The sequence below is a fragment of the Drosophila kikkawai genome, chromosome 2R, assembly GCF_030179895.1.
Source record: "Drosophila kikkawai strain 14028-0561.14 chromosome 2R, DkikHiC1v2, whole genome shotgun sequence".
NCBI classification, from domain to species: domain Eukaryota; kingdom Metazoa; phylum Arthropoda; class Insecta; order Diptera; family Drosophilidae; genus Drosophila; species Drosophila kikkawai.
The window spans coordinates 10706821-10726000 of NC_091729.1; the positions used below are offsets into that span (position 1 = coordinate 10706821).

Here is a 19180-nt window from a genome sequence, read left to right on the forward strand (position 1 = left end):
ATAATTAGTTCAATGAAATTAATATTTATTTACTTATTAATAACAACCAAAACTAACGCCAGGGTATCACACGGTACTCCTGCAGATCCTCATCGTAAGTAAAAGTAATGTCCAGCTCGGTTTGCAGCATCACTTTGGCGTCCAGCAGGCGGCGCACAATCCTCGCCGAGTCAGCATCAAAGTGGTTGCCGTAGAGGGTTAAGCGCTCCAAATGGCAGCATTTCCGTCGGGATGTCAAAATGCGATTTATGGCCTCTGCGCCAATATCGTTGTTGGTTAGGAACAGGTCCTTCAACATTAGGCTCAAGCTGAGGTACTTGGCCACCCACTCACCGCCATGGGTACCAATAGAGTTGCTGCTGATGTCCAGGAGCTCAAGGTACCCACCACCGTCGATATTGCCGCGAAGCAGAAAGAGGACTCCGTCCGGACCGATCTTGTTGTTGGCCAGCCGCAATTGTTGCAGCTTCGACTTCCGGCGCGCCAAATGCTCGGCAATGGGTATCATATCCTGGGCGGTCAGCTCGCACAGCTCTAGGCGCAGGCTCCACAGGCGATTTTGCATAAGGACAGAGCCCACCATCGACATTATCTTCTCCGTGTCCAGACTGAGATAGCCGCCCAGCAGCCGATTGGCCGAGAAGCAGCTCACTCTTTCCGACTTGTGCAGCCCGTCAGCGATCAGGGCGAAATTGTATTGGGTCAGGCTGCAATGGTTTACGGAGAGCCCACGCAGCGTTTTGCTGACCAGCAGGAACTCCCGCAGGAGACGCACATCTTCGTCGCTGAGGGGAGTGCCTAGGGGAACAGTTAAGGATGTACAGCAAGGAGTTACCAGAACTTCTCACCGTCCAAACATAACTCCATTACGTCCATCTTTTTCGCATTGAGGCACAGCATGGCAAAGAATTCGCTGGGCAGCCGCATCAGGTTCAGGTGAATGGACGACAGGGGTATGAGAGAACGGACAAAGTCCTTCAGCAGATTTGCGTCCCAGTTAGAGACCACCACGCCCGTAATGGTCACCGAGCGCAGTCGGCGACTTAACAGGTAGTTCACAATGACCCGGAAATCCCGGACGCAGTGGAACTTTCGGCGCATCCGCTCCTCGAACTCCAAGCGCTTGAATCGAAAGTCTCGATAGGGTCTCTGGTCGTACTCCCGCTGCCAGCACCTCAGCAGCAACGTGGTGAACAGCGGGGTATGGCCATCATCCAAAGACTCCTTGGGCTGGTACGTGCATGGTAGCAGCACTTCGCACATTTTGATGCACTTGCTCCGGATCGGTTCTGTGTTGAAAAAAACTACTGTGGAAACGTGGAAAGTATAAGTTTTAATCGAACTTGTGACAATTTAGCCAGAGAAATATGAGAAATTATATTGATATGTAACTATCCTTGCAAACATTGATTTTCGTTGCATACTTTTTGGCTGACGTAGACGGTAAAGTCGGGAGTTGTCGAGTAAATAATTGGTTAATGTGTGGATGGTTGAATATAAAATAAAAAAATGCATTTAAATATTAAAATGTAAATATATTTCATTAAAGGAAATCTAAAATTTTTAGCGATTCCTTATCTTTAACTTATCAATTATCTCATAGAAGTTTGTAGGACCAACCAAAAATGAGTTAAGAATTTTGAATTATTGATCACAATTTCAATTAAATATGGAATCCACAAATCCCTAAGCTATTTATTATATTTATTATACATTTTTCAAATTTATATTTTGTTATATATTTTCCCCGTCATGTTTATTCTTATTGAAAGTTTATTAATATTGTCAGTATAAAGTTCCCAACTTGTAAAAGTTACTCTTAAAACTAAAATACTAGCCAGAAACTCTTTAATTGTCTGAATTCCTGTCACTTTTTTATTAATTATCTCCCACAGTAACTGGCCCGTCTAGTTACCTGGCCAGAAACCCATCGATCGCCTCAACTTCTTTGGCATTTCTTAAATAGTTATTTCAGTCACTGGAAAAATCCGTTTTAAGGCGTTCGCTTCTGGGAAACAACTGAATTACCGTCACATTTATACAAATAATTCTTACAGATACTGACCCGACTAGTTCAATAGCTAGAAACCCATCGATTGCCTCAATTACTGTCGCATTTTTATATAAAATCCTTGCAGTTACTGACTCGTCTAGTTTAAAAATAAGGAAAATATCCGTTTTAAGGCTTTCGCTTCTGGGAAGCAACTGAAGTGTCACAACCTTATAGAGACCGGAATGCTTCCTCATTTTCGTCATAGTCCTGCCAAAGGCATCCACAAGTTGCTCTCATTAGCATAGTTAGCAAACTAGGAGCACCAACTTGGTTGGTCTGAATTACCATAAACGCCAATTCATTCATTTATATGTCATTCTCGACCACGTGGACCCCATTCTCTGTTCTGCCCAAGTTCTGGCATCCTGGCGTGCCGGCACGCGCCGTCCCTGTCCTATAAATAAGTTGAACTCAAAGCCGATACTGTTGAGTTCTAAATATATATAAAGTACGCTCTCGAATCAGCCAGGATCTGCACGTACTCGTTGGGGAATCCATTGGGGTATGAGTGGCATTTATGCCGTTTATGGTCAGGTTGCATCTTCATTTATGTGATTGCTATTGACAGTGCTTTGGCGTTGAACAAAGAAATCAGTCAAGTGTGTTGGCTAGTTAGCCGTTATAAAATATTATATTGGGACTTTTAAAGCTTAAATTATACATCTTATCTTCTAAAAGAATGCAATCTGTAAAATAATAAAATTGTAAAGCCTTTGAGATAGAATAGTAAATTTGTATAGTTTCTTAACATTTTATAAAACCAAAAAAAAATATTAATTAATAAATTAATAAACATCTTAGTACAAAGACAATTTAATTACTGTCTTTTAGAGTCTTAAAAATATAATATTAAAAAACAAACTTAACTAGATTCCTTGGCATCACTGTTCGTAGCGAAGCCCATTGTCCTATGGCGTTGGCTGACTCTGAATGGGCAGGCTTCCTAGCTCCGATGACAGGTGCCCAATCTATGGACCAAATGATTACTGACAGCCTCGGCTGGAAATCATATTTCACTTTTACTACCAATGCTGCCTTGGTGATTGGACATGGACATGGACATGACCATGGTGCTTGAATCTACATCAATTTACGGTCATCGCTGGCCAGACAAACAGACAGCAGGGAGACAGCCGGGAGCCAGGACAAGAGGTTAGTCATCATGGTCAAGATGGCTGCTGATGCTGTTCGTGCTCCTGCTGACCAAAGGCAATTAACAGCGGCGACAATTCGGAGGCTGCCTTCGGGGCCTCAAAATTGAAATTCGAAAAGTGGCAGCTCCAGTCCGCGCCGATGCTTATCTGTGCTTAGAAAAAAAGCGCGATAATTAAAAATATTGTAAAATGCCAGACGGCCAGACGCTCATAATTGCTTGCAAAGGCAGAGGCATTGGCACAGGCGGAGGCTCGGCACCGACGGAGGCACTGGCAAAATCGCAGACGACAGAGAATCAGTCGAAGTCTCAGTTTACAGCTACCAGACAAGGCGACGCGACGCGAGGCAGCGCGGCGGAGGAGCACTGCATGTGCATATCAATTAAATAACTTTCCGCAGCTCAGCGCAAAAGTGTGAAACTGCAGCAACTATTCACCGTCGCGGCTCGACTGGGCTCTTCTCGTCTCTTCTCGGGTTGGCCTGGCCTGGCCTCACCTGCTCCAGCTCTCTACGATGCCAGCCAGAACCGACCATGGTCCATATTTGGATGCAACAACGACAGCGCATCTGCATCACTTAGGGACAGTGGCAGTGGCAACATCATGGAGTGCCTGCGATGGCCTCCAGACAAACTGCAGACGCGAGACATGCACTTGTCTCTGGCTGGCTGGGTCAGCCCCCAACTCCGGTTCCGTCCGCATCCCCGCATCCCCGTTTCCCGGTTTCCCGCTCCCGCTTCCCCATGCTCATTCCCCATCCGCAGGCGAACGCATTCATTGTCAATTTTGACAATCAACAAGATGCGGCTACACACACGTCTGCTTAAATGGCCCAGCATCAGTACACACGGAGAAACATCTATAAAAGCAATTTCCTTTCATTAAGGACATTCATTTCTAGATTGTTGACATATTTTTTTAATAATTAAAAGATTCAATAGGGTCTTATGTTAGTTATCTCACAAACACTATCAACAACCCATTATGATCTTCATGAACTTCCTGAGAATCATATTTTGTTATTTAATGTATTTTTGCCCAGTGCATCATCTTTTTCACAGCCTCTGCGACGGTCTGTCTGGCTCTCGGGGTCTCGGTCGTGGTCTCCGCCTTTTTTCTCCTTCTTCATCTCCACCTCGGTCTCGGTCTCGGTCTGCTCCATCATCGTCTGCTGGGATCTGGATCTGGCTGGAAGAGGCTGGGCCCAAAACAAAACGCCAAACAGAAGCCAAACGACGGCACGCGAAAGTCTTAAAAACCGAAAATGAAAATGCGAAAAAATTAATAACAATCAGGCCTTGGGCTAAAGCGAGTATTACGATAGGTAAATACTCTATACTGATCAGTAATTCATTCAATTTTACATACATTATCCGCTTATAAAATATGAAAATAATCGGTACAGTACTAGAATCTTCAGAGTAAAACTATACATTTTACTTACCAAATAAATGAATATAGATAATATATAATTAATTGAAAACAAATTTGTTTAGTCTCACCAGTCGTATGAGTAATACCCGTAGCAAAAGAAAGGGTATACCCAAAACAACAGCGAGCAGCCGCAGCTGAAGAGGCGGCTGCAAGTGAACAGTAGCACCGGTAGCCGGCAGAAGGCAGACAACAGCGCAATAACAAATTGGCTTCTGGTCTTTGCATTCCACATGCAATCTGAGACAACAATCACGACAACTGCATTCGGCACCCGGCACCCGTAGCCAGTAGCCAAGAGCCATTAGCTGAGTTGCGAGCACCGACAAGGTAACACCCTTGGTGCCTGTGTGGATGGCAAGAAGAACCCGGGACTGGCTAACTAACCAGCACCTATGTGTTCCGTCTGGGGTTGCGTCTGTTTATGGGTCTGGGAGCGCTACTCCGCCTGGAACTGTGACTGGGCTGGTGCTGACTTGACACGTCTGGTTCGCTGGCTGGCTGGCTGACGAACGTCGTGTACTTTTAATAGACTTGCACCAACACCAGCCCACCGGACCTAACCGCAGGCTGTCTCTTCCCTGTCTGCTCAGCGTTATTTTCCTCTGTCTCTACCTTAGACTGAGCCGAAAAATTTGACAATAACCATCAATTAACAAATAAAAAATCAATCAAAATAAATATTTACAAAATTTAAATTAAATTAATATGCGAAGCCATAAAAATAAAAATTAATTTTAAATTAATATTCAACTTGAATGCCTCATTCCCACTTAATAGCATTTTTCCTGCAGTGTACTCTTCGATTCTGTTGCCGATACATTATGTTGATTGTGCAAGTGAGGCGGAGTTTCTCTCGAGGATCCATCTTGCATCGACCAGCTTTTAGGGTGTGAGGGCTAATTAAGTTAACTACGTGTTTATGGTTAAATAATTTACCCCGGGTACTTGCATATTTAATGACCGTCAATATAATCATTGTATTAAACTGTCCAAATTTTGAGTTATTCGATCGGTTTTCAGAGACTTTGAAGGTCAAATCACGCACCACTGTCGATATCTATAGTTTCATTAGTTCTGTGTGCCATGACTGCTCAATAAACTTTATGTTAGTGCCTTGCGCCTTAAAAAAGACTTACTAGATAAGAGTTTCATACTATAATTTCCACACACTATAAATTCACAAAAAGTAATAACAATAAGCTATCGAAGCAATTAAAATGGGTTTTCCCTTAAATGTTTTGAAAGGTATTTATAATTTATTTATCACAGAATCGGGATGTTTAGTCTGTGTACTTTTACTTTTTGTTTGCCTATCAAGTTATTTAAGTCGCTGGTTTTTATTTTTATACCCGTTTAAGTTTGAATTTAGCTAAAATATTGTACAAGAAAACAGATTCTTTTACTTAGCAAAAACTTAACACAATTTTAAATAATTTTTTAACAGCATTTTTAGCTTAAGGAAATCAAAAGAAAATATATTTATATATTAAAAATTTTTATTACAAATATTAAAAGCTAACATGGCTAACAAACGACAAATTATTTATTAAAATTATTATTTTTGTTAAAAGATACTTAAGAAAAATGTTGACTTTCCTCCAACACAAGTATTCTTATGTGTGTTTTATTAAAGAGCATTTATTATTCTTTATATTTTTCACCAAAAAATCAATCTATTTCGACAGTTTCAATCAGGCTAAGCCGATAAGCACAGGTAGCCCTAAAACCTGGCCTTATCACTTTTACTGCCCGCCCATTATACGGATTGATGCTATGGCTAAATATAGAATGGTAGTTAACACTTGTAACCAGCCAGGAAATCACTCCTAATAGCTAATGGCCAACAACTATTTGCGAACATTTGGCTCCGGCAATCTGCTAAGGAAACAGCCAGATGTTTTCTAGCCAGGTGGCGATGGCTATGATTATGGCTTGGTGATATTGCGGTGCCGGTGGTGCTACCGGTCTTTTCTGGCGGGTCCCTCACGTGCCGCCACCCAGTTGGACGGAATTGTTGCTCATTGGCGGCAATTGCCGGCTACCGTTTAAAATTAAGCCGCACAAATTGGCACGAGCGTGAGGCATACCAGTACGTACGGATTTGTCAAAAAATTGCTTTCAAAAATAGCCCCGGAGATATGCCGACAAATACGACGTCTTTCAAGATCAAAGGAGAAAGACCAAAACCACATATTTAGATTCTGTATTTAGGATTTAGCCAATTATGGGTCTGATGTGGGCGTGGCGAAGAGGTGAGGCGGATCCACGCGAGCAAACAGCCTTGAAAAGTTAATGAAAAATCAAATAAAAAGGAAAGAAAGACAACTGAGACCGACTGCTGTCTTAATTTTGACTTGACTCATTTCGCATTCCAATTGTCTAGAAATATTTACACTGTGAAAAACTGAATCTTAATGGGATTTTATAAATATTGACCTTTTAATATATTTTTATATTTTAATATTTATTTATCTATAATTATTTATGTTTATATACTTTATTAGAAAATTTGTAGATTTTAGTATCATTTTTCAATATAAATAAAAAACAATATTTACCAACCTAGATGAACGTTTTTTAAATTTTAAAATATTTAATACATTTCTTCATTATAATTTTAAATTATTTAGAACAACTGCTGTACACTTATTTCACACTACAAATCATATATTACACTTTACACTGACAAAAACTAATCAATTTTCTCTCAGTGCTCCTGTCTGCATCCACTGTCTGACTATTTATTTTTGTTCTTGACTCTCTTTCTGTTGTTGCTGACGTCCACATTGTCCACAAAGTGGGACAAATTCTATGCGAGCGCTCAAATAAACAAACATTATTATATAAACTTCTCGACAAGAGGCGCTGATTGCGTCCTATATATATATATACACATTATATATGTGCATATATATGTTGTTTTCATTTTGGCCTCCTGTGCACGGGCGGGATTATGAGTCCCGGGCATTTGATGCGATTGCAATTTTACATAACAGCCGCCGTCTGGTAGTCTCTATTCAGAGCTTAAACGGTGTGTAGACATATCAGATGAATGGACAGCCGGATAGCTGGACAGCCGGACGACTGGGTAGACGGAGAGGAATCCGGGACAGACGTGGGAAGTGAGAAATCCAGACTTTATAAAGTGCTGCGAATTATACAATCATTTTGAAATTCAATTTTCGGGTCCCAGACGAAACATGGATGATGGGAAAGATGCTACTGGCGATGATTCTGATGATGATGTTTAGATGTTTTGATGGTGCAGCGGCAAGAGAGTAAATAAATAAATAAATCAAGAACGTCCTTGAAGTCTGGCTCTTTGGATTTCCGTATGTGAATTGAATGAATAATAAATACTGGGATAGCGCCAGAACTGTTTGGGTATGCCAATGGCGTAGATCGACCCACAAGGATGGGCTTTCTGGGGTTAAAACCGTACCAGGCACCGTAGTTCAAATCTTTTCTCTAATAGGATATATCCGCCCCATTCTCCTTTCAATTGATAAACTGCGTACGCACTTTCAGGCCTATCTTCTTGTCATCACTTTTATTAATCCGCACGCACGAATCCCGGCGGAGACAACTGAAAGTCAAAAGCAAAGGCACACCACACACACACAAGGGCCTTTTTTTGAGAATTTTTTGGTGCCCCCCCAAAAGTAGCACCGATAACACGCGTAGCACGACGCGTATCAAAACAATTTGATTAAGTCACTCTAATTGCAACGGAATAGAATCACTCCACGTTAATCTAATCACCCACGCACATAATAATAATAGAATGACGAGAACTATGACTACTTACTACCAGTTTTGCGGACATTCCTGCTATTTTAGTGGGTGCAAAATCGTTAAAAAGCTTGACACGCTCGACGGTTTGCTTGTTTGCCCAAACTCGAGTGGTGTTTAAAGTATTGATTGGGGGGATACGGGCACGCTTGTATCTGATAGTAATGGTTAGTAATTCAAGGACTGACCCTTGGCTGTTTGGGCCCAGATGCATCTCCCCGATAAGGCCACCGATTCCTCCTCCGATTGCCTCGATAAAGATACACCCATACTAGCCACTAGCCACCGACACAGATGCAGTATCTCACGCACATTCAACATGCCTACCTACGCCAACTTCAGCTGCGCGCCGGCAGATCCTCAAGCGCCGTTGATTGGTCGGCGACCACGGAGCCGAGCCGACCCGAAAGCCACACGAAGGCCAGTCCGAAGTACGCCAGCGCTACACTGAAATGAATCTGGAATGAGTTTGAAGGGAAGATAGCGGGAAGTTTTTCAAAATATTTATTAAAAGGAAAAAAATTAATAAATAAATTATTAATTAACGTATAATAATGAACTAATAAATTACAAACAATATATTGCAAGTAAATATTCGGAAAATACAAAAAACATTATTGAAATAAAAACAGAAAATACACAAATTGTATTATTATTTCAAAAAGTATTAAACTAGAAATTAATATCGATGTATTTTGAGGATTTACGGGATAAGTTTGGAACATTTCAGTGACTATTTCCTAATTAAATTATTATATTATAATTAAAATAATAATAAATAATATGGAAATGCAAGAAAAATAAAAACACATTCATTTTGCTTTAAAGAATATTAAAAAAAAAAAAAAGAAAACAGTATTAAAATGATAAATTATTATTATTGATCATCAAAGTCATTGATAGAAAGGAAACCAATTCCAATTTCAAAAAAATATATTTTTTCTTTTATGATAAAAAATACAAAAAAAAACCTAAACCTAAGTTCTATTAAAAATAAGAGTTTAAGAAAATATTATTGATTGCCAAAACCTAAAATATATGTAAATAAAGTATATACAAAACAGACAACTATTAATTTAAAAAAAAAATATTTTTCATTAAAAAAATAAAAATTAAGTCAACTCAAACATTTGCCAGTAAAAATGTTAACTAAAATTATGTACTTCATATAATACATTTTAGAAATTAAAAACATTTAACTAGCTTAAAGCTAAAATTAAAATAAAAAGTTAAAATAAGCAAAAAACTATTATTCCAGAAATATAAGTCTTTCAGCGAGATAGTAAAGCATTCAACTTTTCTTGCAGTGCTGGCAGCAACGCAGCGTTTACGACCATAACAAAGTAGATATGCCCAGGCACAACCAAATTTTTTCTTATTTAAGACTAAAAAACCGACTGGCGCAAATCACTTCATACTTGGTTCTTAGAGCGAACACATCGAGAAGCTGAACCACAGCAAGACCACAGAAACCCAAATATTCAAATTAACATACCCATTGAAATTCTTTGGCTGAAAAAAAAACACTCTCTTTGGATTTGTGAAAGAGATGCAGTTCCAGTGAAAAATGTGCACAAAATACACGATCTAATTGTTGCAAATCATAAAAGACAACTTAATATTAGCCAGTGAGAATATTTAAATTTAAAAACATACAAGGACAAAAAACATAAAGATGACGAATGCCAAGTGTTGTGAAAAGTGCGCAGGGAGATGGATCCTGGTCCTGGTGGTGGTCCTAGCATCGCTGTCCGGCGACTCGCAGGCCTCGCCCTTCGATCCCTCCTTCTTTCCCGAGGGCGTGCAGTCGGTGGTGGTGAATCCCTTCAATCGCACCATCCTGAACCGCTTCAACCTGACCGAGGAGCAGATCCTGAGCATCCAGAATCGGAGCAATCCAAACATGAGAAACGACACCAGCACGGTGACCAACCAACAGCACCTGCAGCGGGCCACCGAGCGGTAAGTAAGATCTCAAGTGCCTCGAAAGTGTCCAAAACAATCACTGTCAATCACCGGCAGAAGTCGTCTTTGTCGTCTGTCTTCCCAGAAATAGATGTCTGTTCACCACAAATAGAAATCTTAAAAAAGACGCCCCCTGACCGGCAAAAAAAAAACAACAACAAAGTAAAACAAATTGTTGCTGACTACAATTTGTATACAAAAAAAGAAATCATTCTGAAACAATGCACTTTGCTTTAATTTGTAAACACACGCTGTCGGAAAATTCTCAAAAATTTCGCAAATGAATATATTTAAGTGCGAGATTTGTCCAAAAACCGCTGGCCAATTTCTCCCAAGGCTAAGAACATTTGTGCAACTCGCAATTGTGGTCAAGCACCCCGAAAAAGTATACGCGAGAGAGTGTATTTATTTATAAAAGTACATTGTACATGCTGTGCTTCACTTCACTTTCAACACGATCCAGCCGAATGCAGATCTATTCGCCGAATTAATCCAATTAAAACGTAGAAATCAATAATTTCTCGACTTGTTTTCGGCACTCGTGCACTCTCGATTTTCATTTAAGTTTATTTATTGACTGAATGCTTCGCTAAATGCATGATGTTCTTACAAAAGGGTCGTAAATGTAATGGCCTCGCTTAGCAGACTGGAACGTGGGGCCCATAAATATATAGAGTATCTATAGCTGAAAAGTGTGCCTCCTAATTGCGTCTTTTGTTTTGAGAAATCAGGAAATTTCGATGATTTTATAGCTATCAGTGGGGTTTCCTTTAATATTATTTCTTTATGACCTTTAAGCCATTAAAAACAAATATTTCTGCCATTAACTTATGGGCAATAAACATGATTACTTTATAATATTAAAACTAATTTAAGGATAAGTAGGATACAACCTATTCTATTAATACTAAAGTAAAGCTCATGGAACAAGGTTTTAAATATAATTTTATTTTCATTTAGTTTTACATATTTTTGAGATTATTTCAATAAGAACCCTTCTTATTTTTTAAGAACTTGAAGAGTTGAAGCTTCTTTCAAAGGTAAAAAAAAACACAATAACAAAACGCTGAATTAAATCTATTAAATATACTTAGATCTTTCTGGCTAATATAAAAATAGGAATTGATAATATGGTAAATATATTAATACACATATATTTCCAAGTCATATTTGAAAACCTCAAATCAAAAGAGACCTAATAAAACCGTTTAATCGTTATTAAATCAGAATAATCATTGCAATTACTAGATCTTAGATATGAACTTCAAAGGCCTCAAAGCTATTATAGTGTCCCTAATCGGAGCATAAAGTGCCCGAATAGATCACAGCGACACATACAGACCCAGATCCATCAATGGTGTGTCTGCTGTATCCATCAGATACTATAGTGCAACTGTCGCGACGACGACGGCGACGCCGCCGCTGCATAATGCACTGGATTCCGACAGTGGCGGTGGCGACCTCTGTATTTGTATCTGTATCTTTGTATCTTTGTGTGCCCGCGGATGTCTGGCGAGTGTCTGGGAGCAGTCTGGGCCATGTCTAGCTATCCGTCACCGTCTCTGCCTCCTGGTCTCCGGTAATGAACTTTTTGTAGGTCGTTGCTATGCGAGACGGCAAAACGGGCTTGCATTCGTGGGGCCAACAGCTGATACACGACTCGTATCTAAATCGTTTCATCTTATTTGATTGCTTTGGCAGAGTTCCGCACAGACGGCACACAAAAAACAAAAAGAGGAGAAAAAAAAAACAGCGACAGCAGCAACCTATGACGTATGAGTAATATTGCAGTGCAAACAGTTGTAGGCGTCTGCAGTTCGACTGACTGCAGCTTGGCTGCTTGTTGGCTGTTACTTGTTGGTTGTTCCTCGCATGATAATGAAGTGCAGCCGGCGAGACACTGTCTAGCCGCTCTTGCTGCTGTTACTGCCTCTGTGTTGCTACTATTGCAATTGTTGCTGCGGCCAAAGGCAACGTCTGCGACTGAGACGGCAGACCGCAGACGCAGACACACAGGCGATGCATTCAGGCAATGTCGTCTGAATGGAGGCCAGTGTGGAATTTCCACCATCCCCTAGAGCCCCGGCACCTGTCGCCCCCATGAAGACTTATCATCGTTGATCCCTGCCTCTGCGCATGCGTGACTCATGGCTTGCCCTGCTAAAAGGTGTCTATGTTACGGCAGGCCAAGTATATGCAGTAGCATCCACAGAGCACTGAAAGAAAAGAATTAACTTTCATAGGAGAATCGTATAGGTATATGCACATCAGTTAAGGAAAATTAGGGTAACTACAAGGTTGATATGGGAAAGCTGGCCTCAAAGATACATTCATTGATTTTTCATAAGATGTAAAACCTTTAACCAGATTAAAAATACAAATATAAAATGTAGAATGAAATAGTATTAACCATTTAAAATTTGTTTCAAATAGTTCATACAATTAAATACATATATAAATTTAAAAAAAAAAGGATCTCTCTCACTTTTAGGCCCCATGCCCTTCAGTTTTTGTCGCTGTGCAACAGCATCTACAGCTCTAGGCAAACCCAGACAGGCAGTCAGAGGAGCGAGCAAACAACGAGCGGACAGGGGAGCCGGAGTTGGACGGACTGACAATATGTCTAGACGGTGGCCAGACAGACGGCACCACCACTCGACGGGTTTTCAAGTTCATGCCACACAGTCGAGCTCCAGACGCCAGACTCCGCACTCTGGCATTTCTTGGCCAGCTAGCCAGACGGCCAGCGAGTCAGCCAGGCAGCTAGCCAGTTGGCCAGACAGCCTGTTAGCCTTTTGGCCAGACAGACTCGATACGATTCGGTGCGATCGCAACGTAAACATAAACATAAACAAGAACCGATAATAAGCCAGAGGCAACTTATTTCGACTCAGCTCGATTCGCCTCGACTTGGTTCAGTTTCGGTAAAGTGCAGACAGACAGCGACCGTGTTTTATAATTATTATTTCGTTTCGTTTCTTTTTTTTTTGTATTTTTTCGGCTAGACAAACTGCGCCGCAGGCCGCACCAAAAAGGCAAAACAATTAATCTGTTATTTCTCTTGATCTTTTTGTGCATCTCGTGGGGGAAAAAAAACGAAAGAAATGAAAGCGAAACGTCAAGCGTGTCTCAATTGCCGATCCAGACATCCAGCACACAATTGTCCAATTTTCTGGCGAGCTTCGAGTGAGTGTGGTCAGATTAGATCATAGCTAACTAACTATTGTTGTCTGCCCTGCTCCTCCGATGATAGTGCACTGGCAAAAAGAGTCTAAGGGCAAAGAAGATAAATTTTCAGGATGCCAGGGAATACCTAGTGACTTTAAATCTCCGAAAATATGCTATGACTACAGATAGATAATATTCAATGATTTCAAAGCTCTTTAATTTTCGCCCAAAAGTATGTTATTTTAAATGATATAATGATGAGAGATGCCTGTTTTCCACCTAAAAGTACTGCTTTGAAGCAGTTCCATTTATAAATTTTGAAATGATTATATGTCACTTTAAGAAACTCGCATTTTTTGTCACCGTGCACTGTCCCACACTCACAGAGACAGAGATCCGTCTCGATCGCAAAATGGGTATTTAAGTGACACGGGCCTGCCAGCTGCTCCACTATGCCCGCTTAGCTCATAATCAAGTTTAGGAAACACTCGCAACGAGCGAATCATGTGAAAGCATTTAATCAGCGCAAGTGTAGTAAATAGTTAAGTAGTAGTTAAGTCAGATGATTGGTCTTAAGATAGACTTTCCTAACCAATCTGGGCCCTTGATTAGATGCCATGACAAACTACGGTCAGCGGTTTTAATGTTCCAGCCACTTGGCATAGTTTGTTTTGACAACTTTAAAGCTCGTAGAGATTTGGCACTATTTCAAGAACTCCCGCAATCTGAGATAGCGAGTCCAAAGTAGTAAGATTATCTATCAATGAACCTAAAAGGTGGCCTATCAACTGATTTGAACTCGAAAATAAATCAGAACCCAATCGGGAAATTAGTTTTATGGCCAAGCGGAGCACTGAACCCTGGCTACGTCACAAATCATAGGGTATTATTAGGCAATCATCAGATCAGATTGTCTTCCATGGAATAGTTTGCTCATTTCGGGCGGTGGTGTTGGAGGTGGTTCCCTAACAATAGGTTTTACTAGTCCGCGATAAGAACTACAGACATAGTTTGGTCGCGTCTAGTCACAGACTAGATGTGTGTCCGCCTAAATTGAATAAAATTGTATAAATTCTCGCCAAATGGCAGCGGGCACGTTTCGGAGCTCTTCTATTGTGGATGTCTGTAACGCTGACCGCGCTCAAATGTCAATTAAGTGAGCCTTACATAAACACTTGAACTAAATTTGCAAAGTACCAGTGCTTGGGGCATACAAATGGCTGTCAGATGAGCCTCGAAATGATGCCAGTTTGCTGACTTTTCCATTATTCTTTAGACTTTAAGGGTATATATTTTTCTATAATTTACAGTCTCTAAGAAATGTAATTTTTTTTAACAGGATTTTTCACATTTTTTATTCTTAGAATTAATTTTTATTCGGTTTTCACTTTATAGACTATTAACATTAAGGGATATCAAATTCCTAAGGAATAAAAATATTCCCTTTAAAACAAAAATAACCCAATTTTCTGTTAAATTTTTCTTTTCAGGCTCAACGACATCATCAAGCGCGTCCACAAGGCAATCTCAAACGAGGCCCTGCCCAAGGAGAAGGCCGGGTTTCCCATCTGTACTGGCGAGACCACAAGTCCGGCGGAGTGGCAGAATGCCAGCAACTTGACCCTCTACTTCGCCCAGAGTGTCTTCACACCCTCCAATGACTATGACCGCCTGAACAGTGCCCTGCTGCGCCTGTATAAGACCAATCCCGGCCAGAACCGCGAACAGTTTTCCGGCCAGGGTCTAGTGCAGCCGGTGAGCACGGAACAGCCAGCCAGCCCGACGCCTCTGTGCGCAGAACCAGTGGGTCCCCAAATCCGGGTTACCGTTTCCATTGTCCACCAGCAGAAAAAGAAATGTAAGTTAAGCCTTTCGCTGGGGACTAGGATATCGATATAACTTCATTTTTTCCCCGCAGTGCGTAAGAAGCGCACCTGCAACACCGTCATGATGAGCAGCACCTCCACCGGCTGGGTGGAGATTGACGTCAAGTGCGCTCTCGCCTACTGGGAGCAGCAGAACCGCCAGGACGAGCATCGCCAGGATCAGCTGCGCCAGCCACATCCCCGCCAGCAGCAGAACGCCGTTATCGGAATGCTGGTGATCGAAGTGCACGACGACGAGGAGAATCCGCTAAGACCGGGCCTCTACTTCGCGCCGCCCACTTGCGATCAGGCAGGTAAGCGTGTTGTTTGCCATGTCCAACTAACTGCCCCAACGGAAAGGAGAACGGAGTCTCCTCCAGTCATCGCCAGTCATTTTCTCTCTTTATCTATCCCTCCCCCACACACACACAACTATCCATTCATCTCGGTGACAGGCGACAGGCCCCTTTCGCAGGCACAGATCGCGGCGATTTGAATTTATTTACATTATAGCAAGAAAGGTCATTAGTCGGGCTATTTGGGGGGCCGGACTGCAGCCAGAACTTACCGGAACGGACCCGACACCGCCGGCGCGTAATTTAAGCTGAGGCAGCTCTAGAGGCAGACTCGAAGTCGAAGTCGAACTCGAGTCCAGACCGAAACCGAAACGGAAATCGAATTTCATAAAACGTAATCCAAAAAATACCTTGTCGTCCGATCGCGGCGCCCAGTCAGCGAATGCCATGTGGCTCAATTTTCAATTTGCGTCGGGCACGTTTAAGAGAATCGAAAAACATCAAACCCTTTTGCGTTTGTTACATTTGAATTTCATGAGGCGGCGGCCGCCTAGAAAATATGGAGCGGAAGTAGCGAAAGTCTCTAGCTAGAGATCTGATTGAGACTCATTCAGGTTTTATTCAGAGTTATTGCCCTCAAATCGGTAAGGTACACGGCAGCGCGCAGTCGGAGGATTCAGCTCAAGAGTTGCTTTTACTACTAATCGATATCGCTCATACGCACCGTTGTGCGTATTGCTCGGCATTGTTTGTTGCTTAGTTTTGTGCGTTTTAAATGCCTTTATGTCGTTGATGTTGCTATTTTTGTTGTTGCCATTTTATAAGCATGTTTTTCATTTGCGCAATTTCCTCGTTGCAGTTGCATGAACCCGGAAATAAGTATAATTCGATTTTAATTGTGAATTTTGATATGTATCTTGCAGCAGCCGCTATCCCTTGGAACACTTACGGAACAGAATCGCTTAGCACTTATTTGGCGGGTCGGACAGTGCCAAGGTAAGTCTACGTTTAATTTTCCCAGTGTAAAGTAAGCAGTTTGTAAGCAGTGTGACCAAGCAGTTAGATTAAGAAATTCTCTTTGCACTGCTTAGAATTCTTATCACGATCTGGCACTTTTGGTCGCTCGTGCTATCGTTATCGTTTTATCAGTCGGCATTTTTCTATCGGATAACGGTCAATAGTGAACCTGTTAAATTTGAAATATTGTTCCATGACTCAAAGCAGTTATAATTTAAAGCCTAAACCCTTATATAAATTCTAAAGTTTTTCAAGTTTCTAATTGAATATTAAATATTTTTTTGTACTTCCCAACAGAAAACCTAGGCTAGACCTTAAGTTCAACGGCAGCAACTCCCTGAAGAGGCTCTGCAACTCACCCAAATTACCATCGAGCAGAGCAGCGGTCACTGGCATCGAATCAACCACATCAAACTCACTAACCATTGACAACCAGCTGCTGGACGAGACCAGCGAAACGGATAGGAGCCATCACGAGGTCAAGGTCGAGGACGACATCGAGGCGGAGGCTGCTGCCGAGGCCGATCTGCTGTCCTCGGCGAGCAATAGCGAGCAGGAGATGGAGCCCATCTCCAATCACCATCGGCGTCGGACAGGCCACCATCATCGTCACCACCATCATCCGCACGAGCTGCAGCAGCATCATCACCATCAGCGTCACCACCACAAGCACCACATTATTCCGCACCAGCAAGAGTAGACGATCCTTGATCCCCAAAACTCTCTTTCCATCTCTCATTCTCATCCCTCTTTTTAAAACCATTTCTTGTTTTATATTGTTTAACTTAAGGGCCAATCGACTTAATTAGTTTTTAGTTCAGCGGTTCCCTCCGCCGCATAACCTTATTTAAATTATATATTTTACGATTTAGATTAAGCAATACTTTCATCGAAATTTGTAATAATTTTTAAAATCTCTCTCTTATATTAGAAGCCTGTGATTTAGATGTGGTTGAATTCGCACACACATTTTTATTTTTTGTTTTTTTTTTAATTAAAAAAAAAAAAGTGGAAAAACCCGGAAAACATTTATATACGAATTTAAATAATACTTAAGATTATTGCCAGGGCCATGTGCTGGCACCAGGCAATAAACCAAAATTAATCAATGCCTTATCGAAACATTACAATCCCAGACTTCTGCACAATCCACTCGAAAGCCGGCGGCAGCCCAAGGACGAGCCAGCCGAGTCAAGGCTATTCGATTCTTGGCGAAGTTGCTAAAAGCATTTTTCTTAAAGTTTTGCTATATACATAAGTCACTAGGTTAAACGTGCCTTCCTAAGAGCAGCTCTAAATCTCAAATTCCCCTCTGTAGTAACCCGAAGATTTATGTTTTCGTTTTTAAGATCATCGAACGCGCACAATTTCATCGAGTACTCCATACCATACCCTCACCATACACACACAATCCTAACTAAGTGCATTTGTAAATCGATTGCGAGTATGAATAACATATACAGAATAAAAATATGATTAAAATATGAAAAGAACCTAGTTTTTGCTTGTATAATCCCCAATTTGGATCGACGATAAGATATGTTTCGTTTCCCAAGAACACCGATTAGATATCGTGGTTCAACTTTGCTCCTGCGATTTTCAGCTACTCGCTTATTTATTGGCCAATCAGTGGTGACATCTCCGTAATCACCTGCCACCTTCGGCAGCCTAGACCCTTCTACTGATGGGCGAGAGTGAGGGCCCCTAATCGCAATCAGATTCTGGCTCAAACGTCACCGTTATCGCCGGCAATCTACGAAGAGTTATATGGCACCCCCTGGAAGTTATCTCGCACAAATATCGACATAGAACGCATGCCGAGAGCGGGTTTTAATAACCGGCTGATAAAACACTTACATGTCATTCAAATTGCCTTTGCAGCTGTATTCAGGCGAATTTCAGAGGTACACTGTGAACAAAATTTGGTTAGTTAATACTAGTAATCATTTTTGTAAATCTGCTAAAAATGTATTAAATTTTAGACACAATTTAAAAGAATTTTAATTCCATCGTTTCAATCAAAATTTAAAATATTATGCGAAAATATTTTTAAATTTTATCACTAGGAAAGTTTGTTGTTTACTGCTTTCATAGCGAAAAATAAAACAGAATGTACAAACCACCGGCTGCATTTATCTTCTGAGAAAGAAAACATCCACCTGTGTGTGATCATTAAATTATAAAAATACATATTAAAAATATAATAAATAAATAATAGTAATTAATATTGTGGTTCTGAATTTGAGTTTAATATACGTAAGGGTAGGCATTGCTCTGGAGTAGGGGTGCCCAGGCAAAAGTTTACTATACCAGAGTAAGCAGAGAAAGGAGCCATGCAGAGCATTTCCTGGCTGGAAAGGACAGACAACTCAATTGTAACGCTTCTATCTTTTTCGCTTTAAATTGAATTGTTAATTTTTAATATTGGTTTAATGA

The 19180-nt window shown here is 41.0% G+C and overlaps 2 protein-coding genes across 3 annotated transcripts; one reads left to right on the plus strand and one right to left on the minus strand.

Annotated features, from left to right (window-relative positions):
• Nucleotides 1-8: 8 nt before the first annotated feature.
• On the minus strand, nt 9-1373 carry LOC108078026 (ribonuclease inhibitor). Its single transcript, XM_017171586.3, has 2 exons — nt 849-1373; nt 9-798 (listed from the first exon to the last, which is right to left on the minus strand). The coding sequence occupies exons 1-2, from the start codon at nt 1261-1263 to the stop codon at nt 53-55; spliced, it is 1161 nt and encodes a 386-aa protein (XP_017027075.1). The 5' UTR covers nt 1264-1373; the 3' UTR covers nt 9-52.
• An 8483-nt stretch (nt 1374-9856) lies between these two features.
• Nucleotides 9857-18216, plus strand: ana (anachronism). 2 transcript variants are annotated; one of them, XM_017171489.3, is made up of 5 exons: nt 9857-10395; nt 15057-15424; nt 15485-15745; nt 16651-16723; nt 17042-18216. In XM_017171489.3, the coding sequence occupies exons 1-5, from the start codon at nt 10109-10111 to the stop codon at nt 17442-17444; spliced, it is 1392 nt and encodes a 463-aa protein (XP_017026978.1). In that variant the 5' UTR covers nt 9857-10108; the 3' UTR covers nt 17445-18216. The 2 variants fall into 2 exon arrangements, with proteins under 2 accessions (XP_017026978.1, XP_070140639.1); XM_070284538.1 differs by having other exon boundaries at nt 15485-15741; nt 17042-17190.
• Nucleotides 18217-19180: the final 964 nt, after the last annotated feature.